The sequence below is a fragment of the Mangifera indica genome, chromosome 12 (genome assembly GCF_011075055.1).
Source record: "Mangifera indica cultivar Alphonso chromosome 12, CATAS_Mindica_2.1, whole genome shotgun sequence".
In the NCBI taxonomy this organism is placed as follows: Eukaryota; Viridiplantae; Streptophyta; class Magnoliopsida; order Sapindales; family Anacardiaceae; genus Mangifera; species Mangifera indica.
The window spans coordinates 12,703,664-12,723,501 of NC_058148.1; the positions used below are offsets into that span (position 1 = coordinate 12,703,664).

The following is a 19,838-nucleotide window of genomic DNA, read 5'->3' on the forward strand; positions in this document are numbered from 1 at the left end:
AAGATAACTACGTAAACTTTGATTCTTCTAAACCCCAAGAAAATACGTAAGAAGCTTAATTGAAAAATTAAGTCCAAGTCTTTCTTTTAATTTTCAATTATTGTAATTAATAATTTAAAAATTAAATCAAGATCATGTATTAGAATTGACGGTTCAATATCGGTTTCGAACCGAAACCGTCAGTTCCGAATCGGGGTCATAAACCGAAACCTAAGGTTCCGAACCGTAGACGAACCATCCTGTTACGGTTTCAGTTCAGGGTCTTTATATTTTCGAACTGTAAACCGGCGGTTTCAAACCGAAATCGACAGTTCATGAACCGTAGCCAGGTCTACCATAAGGCAAAAGCATTTCTAGAAAAAGCATGGCGTTGCAATGATTGTACCCTCCACCAATTTTTTGTTTATTACTTAAAGATGAAAGTAGAGAGATTAATTTCCATCATTCAAGACTAGGGTTTGTGGCTGGCTGTGTTTCTCTTTTTAATTGTCTAAGAGGATAGTTTTGTGTATTGCTTGTTATTTGTGTGGTCGGATCATAGTTTTTCGATGCTGAACAAATTAGAAATAATTTAAACAAATTAAAGTAAATGATATATTAAACATGTATAATTCTCAAATCAATTTATTGAAATAATTTATATAATTATCTTGTATAAGTAGTCGTAGGATTATTATTGCTTTGTTTTTGTTCCAACATGGTAAAGAAAGTGGATTCTAAAACAAATATATATATATATATATATATATATATATATATATATATATATATATATATATAACACAGCTTCGAGAAACCATAACAAGTTAAGCGGATTAGTTTATTCCTTGAAGAAGAAAATGTTTGATGTAAAAATTACAGCACCAGTATCGATTTGAAGAAGATCAACAAATCAACCGTAATTGAGGCGAAATATGTCATTTTGCACAAAGAAATTTCCCAATTGTGTTGGCATTAGGTGGAACATCTGCAATAAAATACCGCATGTTAATTTTATGTTTAAAATTATATATATATAAACCAATAGTATAAATTTATCTATGTAAATTGAGATGATAGTTTGTGATTAGGTAATATGACTGCTTATAATAGAATGAAAGGATACAAGTAACCTGGCTAAATCTTAGGTGGTGCTCCTCTCCGGCTAGTTGGAGGCTTCCACTGACAAAGATAATGATGCCGCCGGTCGACGAACAAGGTTGAGAATCAATGGTGCTGATCAAATGTCGGCATTGATCGAAGGGCAACTGGTTAAGCTTAGCAGAGATATCATCAACCCCAAATATCTTCTGCCCTTCAAAAGTGAGCATGGAGGTTGGTTGATAGAGACACGAGAGAGAGGGTCTATCATTGTCAAAAAGATGGTAGTAATGATCAACAAATGACTTTCCCAATGTTTCAATCTGCTCTTCCATTCTCTCTTTCCCTCAAATATTATTTCTCTTCTTTGCTACCAAAATACACGGGAGGTGAGATGTGTTCAAAGCTTCATTTCATATAGGCAGGGCATTACGAAGAGAGAAGATGCATGAGATTGATCTGTCTCCTAGATTAGCAATATAAAATTACTGTTGTGTCCCTATATCGAGTACAGAATTATCCAAGCATGGATTTTGAATGAAATGAAAGAGAGGCCAATTGGGTAATTGGACAAGGCTGAGGGGAATCAGACACACTGCTGCGTTAGTACGCAAAGTAGCATGGATTTGGAAACGGTATAATTCATTTTTTTTTCTCAAAAGGGTTAATGGCAAGATGGCATCAATCTGATGTAGATTTGAGGTGGCTATCACATTTCAAAGCCTTTTGGCCGTCCAAATGCATCTTTTTCTTTTCGAATTAAGCTTCCGTTGATTTTCTAGTAAATTACTAATAAAGTTCTGAAAAGGAGTTAAGTAACTTGAAGGGAAATTTTCACAGGCTTAAAAGAAAGGGTTATTAACTAAAGTGACATACGTTTCATCCTCGTTGAAGCAAAGGACATGGCAACTTGATTAAGTTATTTGAAACACAAGCGTGGGGTTGGGGCGATGATGATGAGGATCTGGTAAAGCTATCAATCCTTCATTGTCTGCATGTTTTCTCGTTGGGTGTAGAGAAATGAAGGTTATCGGACTTGATGTGCTGCAGCTAGCTAATGACCTTGAACGCTTTAATGAATACACGTGGATTGTTCTAGTCTGAGATCTTACCGTGGAATTGTTGAGCAAGGCCATAGAACCAAATTATGATGAGGTGGTGCAAATTCATACCATAACAGGGAAGGGAATCTCCCTGATGACATAAAACCTCATTGGTTTCCTATTGGCTTTCCCGATATGAATTTGTTAACATCTTTATTGATTACACTTCTTTCATTACTTTATTTTCCAAAAGTACATCACAAATAAAAGTGAATAAAACAAAGAATAGACAAATCAAGCCTCTTGTTCCCAGTTCAATATAAATGCTGGACAAGCATGTTATCAGATCCTTATTTACATAGATCAAGCTACCAGGCTATATGAAAACATGACAGATGAACGTATTCTAGAATTTATGTTCATAAAACCTAACCCTCATATAACTTCTATGACAACAAGTAGAAAAGCATCTTCTATGAAGAAAATCCAATCAGCAGCTTCAAAGGACCAAGTAATAACAGAAAAGATATATAAATAAATGTTATCAAATTTCTATCCATTACTTGACCTATAACTCATCTTAAGTACATCAGAAATAAAATGTAAGCTTAGTTATTCTGATATGTTGCTAATAAACCTGACTACCAACTGCTGATTTAAAAGCTTGTTAGATAAGGTAAAAACAAATAAATCAATTAAGTCTTCTCGTTGGAGGCAATGAAATTTGGCTTTACAATCTGAAGGAACCAATTTAATCTAGACAAGATGACATATAAAATCACCAAGGTTATTGCTCAGAGGAAATCCAAACTCTTACTCTATGTTATGCACTTTCCCTACATATGCATAAGTTAACAAAGATTCAAGGTCCCTTTAATCAATGAAAGCTTAAAATTTGAAGACTTCATCAACCACAAGTCCTGAACCAATTACTTAAGGCCACTAGTTGAGGCTTTGTTTGGTCTAGAGGAACTTACATCAATCACTAATCAGATTAAGCACAGTTCCTAGCCATTAAACTCCTTAAGAATAAGATCTTTCTCTATAAGTATTCTGTGACAAGCCCACAAGAAAGATACAAAGGCTATTCTATTGGGACCAAAGCTTTTAGACAAAAGATAAAGTAAGAAGGTCAAAGTTCTACTCTGATTGCTCAAAGTAACAAAGGTGCAGTCATTATATTTTCAAAACAAGTTTCCCACGTTCACTATCAAGCTTCTACCAGAATCATTTAAGAATACAGTAACAAGAATGACTGATTGTCTCCACAAGCTTTCATAAGGAGACGGAATAAATGAAAATCAAACAAAAGCTCAGCCAACAATGTGAAAGTTTCCTGGCTTCAGATTAAGGCCACAGATATTATCCATCGTGGAAGACTCAACTAAAATTACTATTCTGACAAATGTTGAGTGACAGAGTAATTTGGGTAACATATCAAACTAAATTTTTCAGAAATTTCCGAAAAGAATGAGAAGCATCCTCATCTACAACAATTTATTCTGTTATCTCGGAACATTGTGTTGAATCAAATGACTTATTATCAAGTCACATATGGTCAGAGTTTCAACAATAAAACTATGTATACATACTTTTGAATACACAATTGAGTATAGAGTTGATGCGTCATTATGTAATTGGGTGATTTTAAACTAAGGATAAAATAAAACTCAATCACATAATGACATATCAATTATATACTCAATTGTATACTAAAAAGTGTATACATATAGGATTGCTCGAGTTTTAATATTTATATGCCAATAGCAATGCATTTGCATGTAAGACTATAAGTTACATTCAAGAAGTGCCGAGAGAAAATGCATAATGCCACATACAACTTACGTGTATCAAAATATAAGTGAATGGATTCTCTTAACCCCTTCATTCAAGCAACTAGCACATAAATTATTTAGTCCATAAGACATTTAGAACTCAAGCCAAACTACATACCAGGAGTAAACAGCTATAAGAATGGCAACAATCAATATATTTAGTTACCAGTCCATTTTCAAAATTTCCAAATTTGAAGAAAATATAGGAGAGCCACCACACTAGCAAGAAACTCCTGAAATTATTTGTTGGTGTCGTCCTTGCAACTATTCAACATCCCATATTTTTGAAAGATTGACATAGTTAAGTGATAACTGTCTATAGTTGTAAATATAAAACATCAAAGTTCAAACAGAATCTGACGAAATTTTTTTTACTGTAACACAAAAAAGGGCTGACCGCAATTCAATTCACTATCACTTCCACCCGGGAGGTCTTCCCATAATCCAAGTTAACAACCTGCCTCACCAAATGGAAGGCCAGTACCCATGAACCCCATATCCAGTCTTCCAATTATCCAAGTAAATAACCTTCCTCACTGCCCAGAACGAAACCAACAACGCAAAAATCATAACCACTCTCTGCGCCGTCACATTCTTCACCTTAACAAGAACATTCGTCACAAGCGCCAACAGCAATCCTACAATTGTGTACAAGGACCCAATGGCAAAACCCTCTGCTCCCAACTGCATCCCTGACCCCTGGTAAAAGAATACCAGCTTGTTTGGATCATTTCTATCCACCAAAAACATTGGCACTTTGCGAATTATATTATGCATAGCACCGGACACACTGAAAAAGTAAACAAACACTGAACCCAGGAGCCAAATCTTGCGGTCATGCAACAAAGTCTCGCCGGCGATGATCTTTTTAATCGCAAACGGTAACCAGATTAAAATTATCAAAACGATGAGTCCAATTTGTTTCTTAGAAAGCAATGGAGGACGATGAATGGGTCCCACACTAAGTTTGGTTCTTGATTGAACAAAATCCGCCATTGATTCAGCCATCCGTGAGAAATCTCCTTGGTCCATCTGAATCGAATCGTCTTTAAGCGATTTAGCGTCGGGACCCACCAGCCGGATGTGAGGGAGAGAATTGACTCCGAACATTCCGAACGAGGATTGAGATTCTTTGAATTCGATATCACAAAAGAAGAGTTTTCCGTGATCCGAGGGGTTATTGGTGACGAATGACGAGGCAAGGAGGGAGAATTCATTGTGTAGATCTTGAAGGTGGAGCTCGGGCTTGCTGTGGAGCTGGTGAGCGTCAAAGAAGATGAGTATTGAGTAAGGGCGTGGTGTTTTCGTGGAGGTCAAAAAACGGGAGATTAAGTGGTCGTTCAAGTGAATAACCCCTGATGTTGATTGAGATTGAAGGCTCAGCAGCTCCGAAACTAAATCCGAGTGAGAATTGGCAGTGGCTATGGAGATCAGAACTGTCAAAATGGCGGAGAGGATGATCAGATGGTTCGATTTTAGGGACATCGCCATTTTTCCAGAGTGATGTATGGTCATTCTTAGATCTTAGGGTTTGGGTTTGGCTTTTAGATTCATCGAAGGAAGGAGGTCAATTAAGACTTTGACTTCGCATTTGCTTTCTCCAATACGATGACGTGACCTATCGGGCCTATAAGGCCTGACCTGACCTAAGATGCATATAGTGATAGACCTTTGGATTGAACTGACCCATAAGACTTGGCTCCGTATACATAGGTTCAGACCGAACGTTAAATGGACCGACTTGTAAATTTTAATAAAAAAATAAAATTCAATATTATAATTATTAATTACTTAATTAGTTCTTTTATTAATTATATAAATAATAACGGGCTTGTCTTTAGGTTCAAAATCTGACCCAAAAGATTTATGGGCTAAACCCAACGTACTACAGTAACAAACTAGACCCTTTCCTGTGCCTCAGGCCGTGGACCGGCCCAACCTAATTAACACGTCAATATCCACCCATGTCTTCACATAATTAGTTATTCTATTATATACTCAATCATTATTTTATTGTTCTAATATCATATTCCACTCTCTTATAATCTATGAACCCAGTTTAATCCTTCCGTATAGATACCAGAAACACTGAAGAAGCAAACTACATTTCATCTAGACCGTATCCAGTAAGAGACGAAATGGGAAAGAAATTGCCAAACGGCATAAAAGAATGGTTGCTGAGACTCAACTGGCCTCAGCAAATAGTTGAAGTTGCAGTACAAACAAGATTCGTGCTCCCAAAAACTGGACTTAGCCTGATTATCTTTCACATTCGGTGATTATACTCTATTACATAAATCCGGAAATCAATCCTCTATATGTTGCTTCATCAGGTTTGTGACCCATCTTCAACATTTCATCATGAAATTTCATTGCCTTTCTCAGCTGCTTTACACCGCAGAGACCTCTAATCATAATCCCAAAACTTGAACTGCTCACCAGATCAAGTTTGTTCATGTAATCAAACACACTTACTGCTTCTTCAATCCTCCTATATTGAAAAAGCCCTTCGAGAAGTACATTATATGTTTTTACATCCAAACTACCATTCAAAATTTCAATCTTAGAATGCAATGCAATTGCTTTATCAATCTGCCCACTCAAGCAGTAATGCTCCATTAAGAAGCAACAACAGAAAGACTCAAGCAATAATTGTTTCTCAAATATCACGTTCAACAATTCCTCTACTTCCTCCCATCTTCCTTTAAGACATTGTAATGATACAAATTTAGATAATTCTGTCGCAGAAAGACTATATCCTTTTTTTATGAGATCCGTTAACAATTTTCGTACCTCCTCAGGTTGATCTTCTTTGCACAGAGCATTTACAAATGCATGATAACTAATGTCTTTAACAGAAATGGCCTTCTCCAAAATTAATTGATAAACACGAATTGCTTCTCCTATTCTTCCTTCTTCCGACAAGGCCCTTAACATACACCCATATGTATCATCCTGTAAACAGATCTTCTCATCACAGGCTCTGTTGAAAAATTTCTCAGCTGCATATGTCTTCCCCAAATCACAAAGCTTCTGAATGATCGAATCATTTCCTGATACCAAACATTTTGGAAGCATTTCCTTCTCTACCATTATCTCCATAATCCTATTGGCTAAATCAATATTTTCACATTTACAAGCTCCATCAAGTATTGAACTATAAGAACTAAAGCCAGGGTGCAGTTTTCTCTTATCATACATCTCATTTAGTCTCTCAAGTGCAGCAGTAAAATCCCCACATTTGCTATAGAAATCAATAACAAGATTATACATGAATGAATTATAAATACCCAAATCCAACAATCTTAAAATCACGTTGAATTTACCATTTTTCCAAAGAATTTGAGCAATCACTGACCAAGTAAACTTATCTGGCAAAATTCCATCTCGGATTATAGCACCATATAAACACCAACACAATCTTATCTCATTTTCTCTATGAATAGCATCAAGCAATTTATTACATGCTCTTATTGAAGGCACATACCCACAAACTCTCATCATTATATAAACTTTTAAACCATCCATTAATAAACCCGTACGTGAATAACATTCAAGAACCAAACTTAAAGCATCAGACGGAGAATCTCTCCCTCTACAAGCTTCAATCATGGAACGAGTAAGCACTGTTGCAGAGTGGGAATTAATTAAAGAATCCAAGATGGGTTTTACAATTTGCAACTGACCTGAACCAACAGCTAGCCGGATGATATGGCATTGGGATTTGAGATCAGGATTGAAGTGCAAATTCTTTTTGGTCCAATCGAAGAATTCGAGAGAGACTTGTGGATTTTGTTGAGTTCTTTTAAGGATTTGGAGGAAGATAGAAGGGGTGAGTTTGGAGGAGAGATGGAGAGTCTCTAGAAGACAAGTCCAGTTGCTTCTCTGCAAGAGAATGGATGAAATTTGATCGACCAAATGGGTTTGTTTGATTTGTCTTCTCCAGTTGATAGAAGTGGAAAATTGTTTGACGAAATGATGAGTTTTGTGAAGCAGCATGTCAGTTGTGTTCTTCGACTACCTCTGCAGCGTTGAAGGCTGGCAACTATAGGGAAGGTCATGACATCAATGGGAAACGACGTCGTTCGGTTCTGGGCTGTGTATTTCAAGCTATAAGCCCGGCTCGGTAAAAATTTATATGTACATGGACCGGGCCGGGCTTACCCCAACCAAAAATAAGTACTAAAGGCCGAAAGATTCATTTTCCCTTAATATTTAATGTATTTTTAAATTTAAGGATAAAATTATTATTTTTATATTAATATTAAAAAATATAAAAATATATATATTAATATTAATATAAAAATAATAATTTTATTTTTATATATAATACAAAATTTTAATAAAGATTTAATAATAAATAAATATTTATATTTTTAAAACATAGTAAATGTGAATATGAGAATGAAGTAAACTTTGGCTTTGAATAAGTCTTTCAGCCAAGATTGAACTCTAAAATACAACTCTTGACAGAAAAAATCTACTCATTCCTTAATTTCTTTTTTAGATTTCATCGACAGTTAACACTTTTTTTACTTGGCGCTATCACACATCTTTGAAATCAGAATCAATCCATCTGTAAACTCCACAATAATGCAAATGGTGGGACCTTTATATACTATTTATATCCTTCGTCACCCGTCTGACTTCCCGGCATAGCATGTGGAGCTTCCTGCTTGTCATAAGTCAATGATTCACCCAGTCACTCCATCAGACGGTTCTTGTTCCATCAAGTTTTTCATCTTGGCCAAAGCGAAGATAATTTATATAACATCACCTTGGTGATTGTGACCGGCATGTTGGTCATTTTGGTAATTAATGGAAGCAGGCTCACATACCATGACTGAGGAAAAGTTCTTGTTTTGCGTAATAACAAGGCGGAAGGATTTATTTATCCAATTTTTATTGAGAAACCTTGGGAGTTTTATTTATTTATCTATAAATAATTAAATTAAAGTTAATTCATAAAATTTTATTTTATTTTATTTATTTAAATCTTAAATATTAATCATTTTTCTCTTAAGTCAAATATTAAACAATAACATTTTTTTTTTAGAATTTAGTTTTTAATTTTCGACGACATCTTTGATATTATTATTGGTAATTTTTCCCTTTCAACACTTCTTCTTTCTTGTACAGTATCTCTCTTGACATCTCTTTTTTCTTTAGTTGACAAAACTCTTATCTTCCTTAACGAAAATAAGAGATATTATTTTCATTTTCTCAATTTGAATAATTGATCAAAACAGAGAGAAATATCTAGAGAGATATTACAATAAGAAAAAGAAGTGTTGAAAAGGAGAGGTTATTAGTGATTGCACCAAAAATATCACCGAGAATTGAAAACTAAATCTTTATAGAGAAAAATATTATTTTTTAAAATTTGATCTAAGAAAAAATTATTATATTTTAAAATTAGAAAAAAAAATTTTAATTTATTTATAATATTATAGATAAAATAATAATTTTATCTATAAAATTTATAAATTTAACTGTTTATAAGGAAATGAACGAGTTTATTAAAATTAACTGATCAAAACGTGGGATAACATCTACATTGAGTGGAAATAAGTCTCTGGCCTAAGAACAATTGTAATTGCTGCATAAAAGTGAAACAGAAACAGAGAAAGACAAAGGTCACTAGGGGAAATATAATCATAGGACCGCCAAATCCAGTTGGCAAATCCAACAAGCTTCCAATGACTGTGTGACCCATCAAAATCACCCGCAGTCATTGTCCCCGCCTGTATTTTTATTATGCTAAAACTGTATATAATATTTATACGCCATTCACTCAATCATATTATTTTTATTATACGCGAGATTTAGTCTCCAGCACTACCAAATGGATGGCAGCCTGGCTTAAGCTTTCACTTCAACATGCCCCATGTTCTCTTCTTTCCCTAAATGCCCATCTGTATTGCTTACATGAGTAAAAAAAACTATTGTATATAATGAACTTCATCTTCTCAGAGATACATCCGAAAAAACTCATTATTTGCTTCATTATTTTCTGCTTCTAAAATCAGAGAGAATGGTCTCTTCTATGGCCACTCTTCTCTTCATTGCAGCCTTAACGGCTGCCTCTTATTCTTCATTAGTGGCCGCTGAATCCAAAGGATCTTTTGAAGATAACTTCAGTATCATGTGGTCTGAAGATCATTTTAAAACCTCTGCAGATGGGCAGATCTGGTACCTCTCTTTAGACAAAGAAACAGGTACACTTACGCAATGTTCATCACAAATATAAATACCCATTTATTTGAAAAACTAATTTCTTTAATTAAATCTGAATAGGTTGTGGGTTTCAAACAAAGCAGAGATACAGATTTGGGTGGTTTAGCATGAAACTCAAGCTGGTTGCAGGTGACTCAGCCGGGGTAGTCACAGCTTATTATGTAAGCTCTTGTCGATCATGAAGCCTCAATTTCATTTAATTCAAGCCATTTGCGAAAGGAATCTAAAGTTTAAAATGTTGCAGATGTGCACAGAAAATGGGGCAGGGCCAACAAGAGATGAATTAGACTTCGAGTTCTTGGGAAACAGAACCGGCCAGCCCTATCTGATTCAAACAAACGTATACAAAAATGGCACTGGTGGGCGTGAGATGAGGCACATGCTTTGGTTTGACCCCACTGAGGACTTTCATACCTATTCCATCCTCTGGAACAATCACCAGATTATGTAAGAAACTTAAAAAGTAAAACTTTTTCACAAACACAATGATTTTTGTTCAATGAATTGAATCACCCAGTATGCAAAATGCAGATTTTTTGCGGACAGAGTGCCGGTGAGGGTGTTCAAAAACAATGGTGAAGAAAACAATTTCTTCCCCAATGAGAAGCCGATGTACTTGTTCTCCAGCATATGGAATGCGGATGATTGGGCAACACGCGGTGGATTGGAGAAGACAGATTGGAAGAAGGCTCCATTTGTGTCATCTTACAAAGATTTCAGCGTTGATGGGTGCCAATGGGAAGATCCATATCCCAAATGTGTGTCAACCACCACTGAAAATTGGTGGGATCAATATGAAGCTTGGCACCTCTCAGATTCTCAGAAAATGGACTATGCTTGGGTTCAAAGAAACCTTGTTATATATGATTACTGCAAGGACACTGAAAGGTACCCAACAGTGCCTGTTGAGTGTTCTTTGAGCCCATGGGATTGATGAGCTGCATAATTAAACTCAATCTTTGATTTTCATTTTTCTTTTCTTCTGTTGAAACGAAGACGTGTATTAAATTCTTTGCCAATTGTCTTTATTGTATTTCATGATTCAATATTATATAATTTTGGTTTGAATCAAGCTTATGTTATGCCACAAGCAAATATCCCCAGCTTTAGTTCACTTCATGCAAACCTTGATGTTTTCTCTAATAGCAATATTATATATATTTACTTATAAATAGATATATGTTTATGAATATTATCATATTATTAATATTAGTTTATCTTTAATTTAAAATTATTTAATTACATAATAATACATATAAATATGTATTCATTTATATCTTTAAAATTAGTATATATAGTTTTATTATTTTTCTAAAACAGTGTATTGGGGCAATTTTAAAATTGACAAATGAGGGACAATATAGTCCATTTTGCATCCTATAGGCACATGGGTCGAGCTGGATATTTACTTTAGGGGGGCCAAAATGTAATATTCAATGATAGAGGGATCATAATAGTTTCTTTATTTATAGGGTCCAATGGTTAAGTGTAAAACTTGGAGGTAGTCAAAGAAAAAAATAAAACTGAATTTATAGGACAAAATAAAAATTTGATAAATTTTTTTAAATTTGCGAGGCCATTATAGAGCGGTGCTAGCTTTGACTTCTGATTTAATATTAATATGTTAAATAAATATTAATAATGCAAAAGTATAAAAAATCTAGTTTGATGGGAAAAAACATAAAAAGAAAGAAGAATATTAATTTCCTATCTTCAGATGAAGACGATTATTTTATTATTCACAGTTTGTCAGAAAAGGAGGGTAGTTTAGTAAATTCAGAAATTACCCCAGCGTTAAAACCCGAAAAAGAAGTCGTCGGATTCCTTTAAAGGAGATCAGTTTAGGGCTCGAAATTTGCTCGCGAGAAAATTGCAGCGATGGTGTGCGAGAAGTGTAAGTTATCATCATTTTCTTCTTTATTTTTAATTGTTAATTATTAGGTTCTGTGTTGATAGATTGATTATTGAATTTTACAGGCGAAAAGAAGCTATCGAAAGTAATTGTTCCCGATAAGTGGAAGGAAGGAGCCAGCAACACTACAGAAGCCGGTGGCCGTAAAATCAACGAGAACAAACTTCTCTCTAAGAAAAAGAGGTTCTTTTCTTTTCCTTCTCCGTTATTGTTTACGTTATTCTGTAAATTCCCAATTTAAGCTCGGATGTGATTCTTAGTTTTGTAAATTTAGGTCATGTAATAGCAGCAGTCTTCAGGAATTTCATTAATTTTAACGACTTAATCCAATAAAGCTATTGTGAAAAATTAATAAAACTCAAAGGATTCTTTCATGCTGGATTTTCACTGGAGCTTCTTGTTCCAGGATGGTGAACAAAGCTGGTCCCCAGGTTCATAAAAAATTGAACTTGACCATTATGTGCCTTGCATATATGAATGAAATTGCTATGTGGGTTTTGTTCCTGTGTGCTATATGTTGAAGTTTGGCTTTCTTGGTTATTGACTTAGTTTACTTTTGTAGCATAATCATCCATATTCTGTGTCTCATGTATTGCTAGGTTTTAGGGCATTATTCTTCTCTGTATTTATGTTTCTGGTTTTCTTATTTTTCCAATCTTAGGAGGAATCCTTTGTTTCTCATTCTATCCTATTCATAAGCCCTGAACCTTATTATGAGTGAGATTTGATCCCAAAATCTCTTGTGCCATTATAATAGATCTTAACTGCAAAATTAGCTGGTACACGCGTCATTATAATATATCTTACCGCAACATTAGCTGGTACTTGCGCCATTTTGATAAATCTTAGCTACTGCTTACAAGTTACAATCTTATTTTTTGTAGATGGACACCTTATGGAAATACCAAGTGCATCATTTGCAAGCAGCAAGTGCACCAAGATGCCAAGTACTGTCATACTTGTGCTTACAGCAAAGGTGCTATTATTTTCTGCTGCTTTTTCATCTTCTTGTTTTGGTTTTTAAAATTGTTTGAGGTATCTAATTTTAGGGTGTTATTGCCTGGGTTGTGCTTGTGCAGGGGTATGTGCAATGTGCGGTAAACAGGTACTTGACACCAAGGTTTACAAACAAAGTAATGTGTAGCATATAACGATGCTGGCTGGCGCAGACTCCGTGATTTGATTCTATAAACTCATCAATCGTTGCTGTGGCTATGATATGATGTAAAAATTCATCAACAAATGATGTCATATAAGAAATTGCACTTGTAATATTCTGTTTTATCAGTTAGTCTTGCCGAGTTGCGCTTTCCAATTCTAAATTCTGTACTAATTGTTGCTTGAATTGGTTATCTATTTCAGATAATGGTTTCTTTTGTCAAATTTGCTAAGTTTAGTTGACCATCTACTTTTAATTGTTTTGTATGAGAAGTTTTACAGTTTGCGTATTTGACTCTGGGGAGGTTTTAATTTTCTGAACTATTATATCTAATGCTAAAGTGCCACAAACTTCAAGCAGGACTTGTTTGGGGATCGCCATAGTAAGATGCGGGACCATACCATAATCTGATGAAAATCTCATGGTGTAAACTAATTAAACTGTACAACAATATCAGGGTTATTTTCAGGAACTCATATCCTGGCTTATTTTTCTGGGCAAGATTGCTTTACTTTACTGATCTTTATATTTCAGAAGCTCATAATTTTTTGGTCCAGTGTCGGTGCTTGATATAAATAAATTTAAAGTTTCAAAAAATAAATTAGGATTAATTAAGTATAGATTAATTAAGATTAATAAGTACCATTGAATTCAGTTAAAAAATATTATAGTATAAAACAATTCAATTAATTGAAAGGAAACATTTTTATGTAATTCATAGTCTTAATCTTCCATACATAATTAATCTTAACAAATCTAAATTTCGAAACTAAACTTAACCCTAAAAGAAAATTAAACAAAATAATAGGAAAAAAAAAAGGAAGATAAGAAATAGAAAACTTGATAGCTGTAATTAAAGTAAAAAAGACACTAATTTTTTATTAGAGATGGATTTGAGTTGAATTTACTCTTAATTATCAATTCATTTCATTTGAACTTGAAACAAATGACCATAGGTTAAACTCAATTCAATATGCTTATAATAACAAAAAACGATATTATTTTAATCAATTATACATAATAACCAAATTATTGCCATTTCTGTTTTAAATTTATAAATTATTATTTTTAAGTTCTATGTTTAAAAAAACAGAGATTATTTTTGAACCATATTGAATTTGCTCTTAATTATCAATTCATTTCATTTGAACTTGAAACAAATGACCATAGGTTAAACTCAATTCAATAAGCTTATAATATCAACCACTACCACCCCCGCTGTCACTCTTGTGCTGCCATACTCATTAGCAACACAAGCTAATCATCCATCCACCATAACTAGGGCTGGATTTGAGCCGAGCTGAGCTCGAGTTCTGCTCGATTTATATATAGCAGAGCTCGAGTTCGAGTTTAAGAAAGTCAAGCTCAAACTCAGATCGAATTCGACTCAATTCGTTGTTCGTTATTAAAACGACGTCGTTTTAATACATATTGGTTAAAACGACGTCATTTTGGGATCGTTCGAGCCGAGCTCGAGCTCAAGCTCAGTTCGAGTCCAGCACTAACCATAACATAACTAATTTACTAAAATTTCTTCAACTAAAGAAAATAGGAAGAATAACAGTTTCTTATCATTGTAAAGTTGTGAAGTTTTACTACAATTTTTCTTTCTTATCGTTGCATTCCCAGGTAAAGTATCTTAACAGAAAAAACAAAAACAAAAAGAAAAGCCAATTAGGGTGCACTACTAACTCTTCCTGGAAAAATCTCAATTGTATCACCTGACCTTACAAGGTGCCACCAAAATGACATATCATCGTCCATCACGGTCTGTTTGTGAATGAAGAAATACCCGTCTTCTGGAAGTTGAAAATGAAATCTTTCCTGTAATTTTTCCAGCTCTTTTCTCAGCTCCTCCACTTTATCACTTGCATTTACTTCCACTGGAATTTTTTTATCGCATCTAGTTAAAACAATTACCTTCAACTTCTTGCTGCATGTCCCTCCTGAACCGGCAGCTTTAGGCGGTGGCATTAGATTTACATTTACCTCTGAGTTATCCTTCAATTCACAGCCTCCTAACGATGCTGCACCACTTGATTGAACCACTAAGCTGTTGACCGGAGTAGGCTCCACCTCATGAATCTTTCCCTTTTTTTTCAAATGTAGAATTGTATCATTGATATCCATGTCAGGAGGGGGATGAATGTTTTTGGAGGATGAAGATTGTTCATTCGTGACTAGTTGAGGCTGAGATTGTGACGGGGTTTTATCAGAATGATCAGGAGCAACAAGGAGTTGAATGTGAGAATCTTGGAAGATATCACAATACGCAACATCATGTTCGTCTTGAAGAACATTGCCATTGAGGACTAGGGTTTGTCTTTGTATTGGTATGCCTTGATATTTCTGTATTTTTTCCTTGATTTCCAAGACTGTGTCAAAGAAACCAATCTCAATGGAGAATGGACTGCCTCTTTCGGGTTCAAAGATGACATTTATTGAAAATTCTAGCCGAAGGAAAGGAGAGTGACTCTCACTCTTTCCACTTGTGACTAGTTGAGGCTGTGATTGTGACTGCGGTTTATCAGATTGATGAGGAGCAACAAAGAGTTGAATGTGAGTATCTTGGAATATTTCAACATACGCAACATCACGTTCGTCTTGAAGAACATTACCATTGAGGACTAGGGTTTGTCTCTGAACTGGTATACCTTTATATATCTGTATTTTTTCTTTGATTTCCAAGACTCTGTCAAATAAACCAATCTCAATCGAGAATGGACTGCCTCTTTCGGGTTCAATGATGACATCCATTGAAATTTCTATACATTGGAAAGGAAAGTGACTCTCAGTCTCTCCACTTGTGACTAGTTGAGACTGAGATTGTGACTGGGATTTATCAGATTGATCAGGAGCAACAAGGAGTTGAATGTGAGAATCTTGAAAGATTTGACAATACTGAACATCACGTTCATCTTGAAGAACATTGCCATTGAGGATTAGTGTTTGTCTATTTACCGGTATGCCTCGATATTTCTCTACTTTTTCTTTGATTTCCAAGACTTTGTCAAAGAAACCAATCTGAAGGGAGAATGGACTGCCTCTTTCGGGTTCAATAATGACCTCCATTGAAAACTCTGGCCAAAGGAAAGGAGAGTGACTCTCACTCTTTCTTTCCACTTACAAATAGACGCCCAATTGTAACTGTATTCGGTTTTGTTTAATGGTTTTACCAGATTCTTGGTGATATCCACATTCTCTCATTTTATTGCTTTAATTTTTTAATTACTAATTAATGTTTTCTTGAAATTAATTAACCTTAGTAAAAATACATAATTTTTTTTCCTTTTTTTATCATTGGCAATTGGAATGTCTATTCTAAAAACATTTTAAAATTAATCAATTGTTTTAATTAAGTTCTAAGAAAAAAAATAATCTATTATAGGTAATTAAATTAAAGAAAGAAACCATAATTTACATCAATCCATAATTATATAATTACTTACTCTGATGATGAAACTATTTATTTTTAAGTATATGAACTAAGCATAATTATTTAGTATTAAATTACTCATGTATGTAATTTAGAGAAATTATATTTATATGATATCACTTGAAGATTAAAAATAGTATTTAAAAAGTGTATAAGAGATAACAATCTTAATTCACAAAATATTTTTGAATGAAATTAAAATTTAATTTTAAATTATTCATTTATCTTCTTTAATCCTAATATAACCCACCTTCATGTTCACACTTTAAATATTCAAACTGTCAATCCTAATTGATACATACCTTTATTTGTTCTAAAATTGAATGCAAATATTAGTTTTTATGCCAAAATCAAGGGAAATGGGAGGATAATTAACTAAATAATTTGGTTGTTAGTGGTTGCAATTTGCATTTTTTTTAGTCAATCAAGGGTGGGTTTCAATTGGATTTGACCAAAAATAAATAATAAAAAATCCAAATTTTTTTTAAACCAAAAATTCCAATTTAATTGTTGAAGCGTATGAGAAGTTTGCAGTTTGTGTATGACTGTGGGTGTTTCTATTTTCTGAAGCTTCATATCTCATGCTGAAGTTGGACAAACTTCAGGCAGGACTTGTTTGTGGATCGTCATGGTGACAATATTAGGATTATTTTCAAGAACTGATTTCCTGACAGATTTTTCTGGGCAAGATTGCGTTACTTAACTGAGTTCTTATATTTGAGAAGTTGGTATTTTTTAGGTCCAGAGTTTGTTATGCATTGCAGTATAACCCTATTAATTGGCTGGTCTGGTAAACAATTCATTGTTGTTTATAAATTACTTGGAAAGGGTGGATTCGAGCCTACATAGAATGGCTTGAATACATATTTGACTTGATCGAATTGAACTTGAGCTAAAAAATTCAACTTAAGTTCTTTTGCATATGTTTTAATCTTATAAATAATTATTTTTTAAAGGTTATGTTATCAAATAAAAGAAAAGAAAAGAAAGAGCTCATTTTTAATAATAACCTAAACTAAGTTAAAATGGGGAAGATAACTTTTTGTCAGCACAAACAGCCCATCCGCCCACAACACACAACAAATTTACAGGCGAAATACACAAACCTTATTCAGTTAAAGGAAATGGAAAGAATAACAAAGAGAGAGCTGTATTTGATGGAGCAAAACAAACAGACAAAAAGAGAAAACCCATTATGATCCACCAGTAACACTTCCATTAAAGATCTCAATTGTATCACCTGAGCCTACATGGTGCCACCGAAATGACCTATCATCGTCCATCACGTTTTGTTTGTAAATGAAGAAATACCCTTCTTCCGGAAGATGAAAATGAAAATTTTCCTGTAATTTTTGCAGCTCTTTTCTCAGATCCCCCACATTATCACTTGCATTTACTTCTACTGGAATCTTTCTAGTCCCGCATTTAGGTAAAACCATTAGCTTCAATTTCTTGCTCCCAGTCCCTCCTGAACTTGTTGGCGATGGCTTCACACTTACGTCTACCTCTGAATTATTCATCAATTCAGACTCATATAACGATCGACGATCCTGCACTTCTGCACCACCACCTGATTGAACTACTAACTTGTTGACCGGAATAGACTCCACCTCATGAGTCTTTACTTTTTTTTTCAAATGTAGAACTGTATCTTTGATATCCATGTCTGGAGGGAGATGAATATTTTTGGAGGGTGAAGATTGTTCATTCTCGACTAGTTGAGGCTGAGATTGTGAGTTGGGTTTATCGGGAGCAATAAAGAGTTGAATATGAGAATTTTGGAAGATTTCGCAGTACTCAACATCACGTTCGTCTTCAAGAACCCGGCCATTTAAGACTAGGGTTTGTCTATGTACTGGTATGCCTTGATATTTCTGTACTTTTTCTTTGATTTCCAAGACCGTGTCAAAGAAACCAATCTCAATGGAGAATGGCCTGCCTCTATGGGGTTCAAAGATGACATCCATTGAAAATTATGGCCAAATGAGAATGACTCTCACTCTTTCCACATACATAAAGCCGCCTAATTGTAACAGTATTCGGTTTTGTCTAACTGTTTATCTGGATTCCTGGTGATATTCATATTCTCTCATTTAATTGCTTTGAGTATTTTTTATTTACCGCAGAATTATATAATTTTTTGAATTAATTTGAAAGGAAACGGATTACAATATCTTAAATTGAATTTGATAAACCCAAAACAACCTGAATAAGGGGAAATAACAGAAAAGGTCAAAAGATAAACCAAATTTTTCAACACCCCTTCTCAAGCTTGAATTGTCATACAAATGTTTTATATGAGAAATTGTACTATTGATAGATGAACATATGATTCTCCTAAGTCAAAATTTAGGTCTATATTACCAAAATCGATTAAAGTTTGGTGTGTTTTCTTTTATCATATGCATAATTTTATTTTAAAACCTATAGCGAAAAAAGAATTTCTTTAAAAATTAAAATTGGTGCCCACAAAAAAATATTTTAGGCTAATTCTCAGGGCGAATTCAAAATCCAATCTGGATTTGCAACTCAAACACATCACATTCAAAAGCATGCATAACACTTTCAATGGATACCTTTTAGAAGCTCGTTGGCATCCCTGGTAGGTGGATTTTCTTGCCCAAATATGGCCTACCATCCAGCCTTTATCAACACATAATATACTAATTTAATTCTCAGGTGACTTGCACTCTAATTTTTTTGCCAGAAAACAGATCCAGACTCACAACCCGAACACATCAAATTCAAGAGTGTGTGGTATTTTCATAGGATACCTTTTGTAAGCTTGTCGACATTCTTGGAAGGCAGATTTTCCGGCCAAAACATGGCCTATTCCCCCTGAAAATTTTCCAGCCAAGAACCAAGCACATAATCCTTATATAATTCACAGCTTGCACGTTAAATTATACCATCACTTACACATATACACCAGGTTATTTAAGTGGCAATTTCAAGAATCCAATTCTTGGCACATGCAGACCGTATTCATCATGGTCATACAACCGAACTCTTGCTAATTTTCATTCAAGGAACCACAACACACAACACGTTATAGCACCTGCAATTCTATAAATCATCACACGGGAATTTCCACCAGCAGGTTGTAGCATGTTCGCAATTCATTCACGGCACGCAT

At 34.4% G+C, this 19,838-nt stretch overlaps 6 protein-coding genes across 6 annotated transcripts; 2 read left to right on the forward strand and 4 right to left on the reverse strand.

Annotated features, from left to right (window-relative positions):
- Positions 1-794: 794 nt before the first annotated feature.
- LOC123192962 (nuclear transport factor 2B) lies at positions 795-1,548 on the reverse strand. Its single transcript, XM_044605687.1, has 2 exons — positions 1,113-1,548; positions 795-967 (listed from the first exon to the last, which is right to left on the reverse strand). The coding sequence occupies exons 1-2, from the start codon at positions 1,413-1,415 to the stop codon at positions 893-895; spliced, it is 378 nt and encodes a 125-aa protein (XP_044461622.1). The 5' UTR covers positions 1,416-1,548; the 3' UTR covers positions 795-892.
- Positions 1,549-4,178: 2,630 nt separating this feature from the next.
- On the reverse strand, positions 4,179-5,565 carry LOC123192960 (probable dolichyl-diphosphooligosaccharide--protein glycosyltransferase subunit 3B). Its single transcript, XM_044605686.1, has one exon. The coding sequence runs from the start codon at positions 5,471-5,473 to the stop codon at positions 4,421-4,423; it is 1,053 nt and encodes a 350-aa protein (XP_044461621.1). The 5' UTR covers positions 5,474-5,565; the 3' UTR covers positions 4,179-4,420.
- A 472-nt stretch (positions 5,566-6,037) lies between these two features.
- On the reverse strand, positions 6,038-8,018 carry LOC123192959 (pentatricopeptide repeat-containing protein At4g21170). Its single transcript, XM_044605684.1, has one exon. It carries the CDS (start codon positions 7,955-7,957, stop codon positions 6,248-6,250), a length of 1,710 nt encoding a protein of 569 aa, XP_044461619.1. The 5' UTR covers positions 7,958-8,018; the 3' UTR covers positions 6,038-6,247.
- Positions 8,019-9,812: 1,794 nt separating this feature from the next.
- LOC123192963 (probable xyloglucan endotransglucosylase/hydrolase protein 8) lies at positions 9,813-11,267 on the forward strand. The gene is made up of 4 exons (XM_044605688.1): positions 9,813-10,176; positions 10,256-10,356; positions 10,440-10,642; positions 10,727-11,267. Exons 1-4 carry the CDS (start codon positions 9,993-9,995, stop codon positions 11,127-11,129), a joined length of 891 nt encoding a protein of 296 aa, XP_044461623.1. The 5' UTR covers positions 9,813-9,992; the 3' UTR covers positions 11,130-11,267.
- A 664-nt stretch (positions 11,268-11,931) lies between these two features.
- Positions 11,932-13,490, forward strand: LOC123192964 (cysteine-rich PDZ-binding protein). The gene is made up of 4 exons (XM_044605689.1): positions 11,932-12,089; positions 12,173-12,290; positions 12,992-13,083; positions 13,187-13,490. The coding sequence occupies exons 1-4, from the start codon at positions 12,074-12,076 to the stop codon at positions 13,249-13,251; spliced, it is 291 nt and encodes a 96-aa protein (XP_044461624.1). The 5' UTR covers positions 11,932-12,073; the 3' UTR covers positions 13,252-13,490.
- A 1,450-nt stretch (positions 13,491-14,940) lies between these two features.
- Positions 14,941-18,669, reverse strand: LOC123192079 (polyubiquitin 8-like). The gene is made up of 2 exons (XM_044604544.1): positions 17,907-18,669; positions 14,941-16,346 (listed from the first exon to the last, which is right to left on the reverse strand). The coding sequence occupies exons 1-2, from the start codon at positions 18,667-18,669 to the stop codon at positions 14,941-14,943; spliced, it is 2,169 nt and encodes a 722-aa protein (XP_044460479.1).
- Between the last annotated feature and the right edge of the window lie 1,169 nt (positions 18,670-19,838).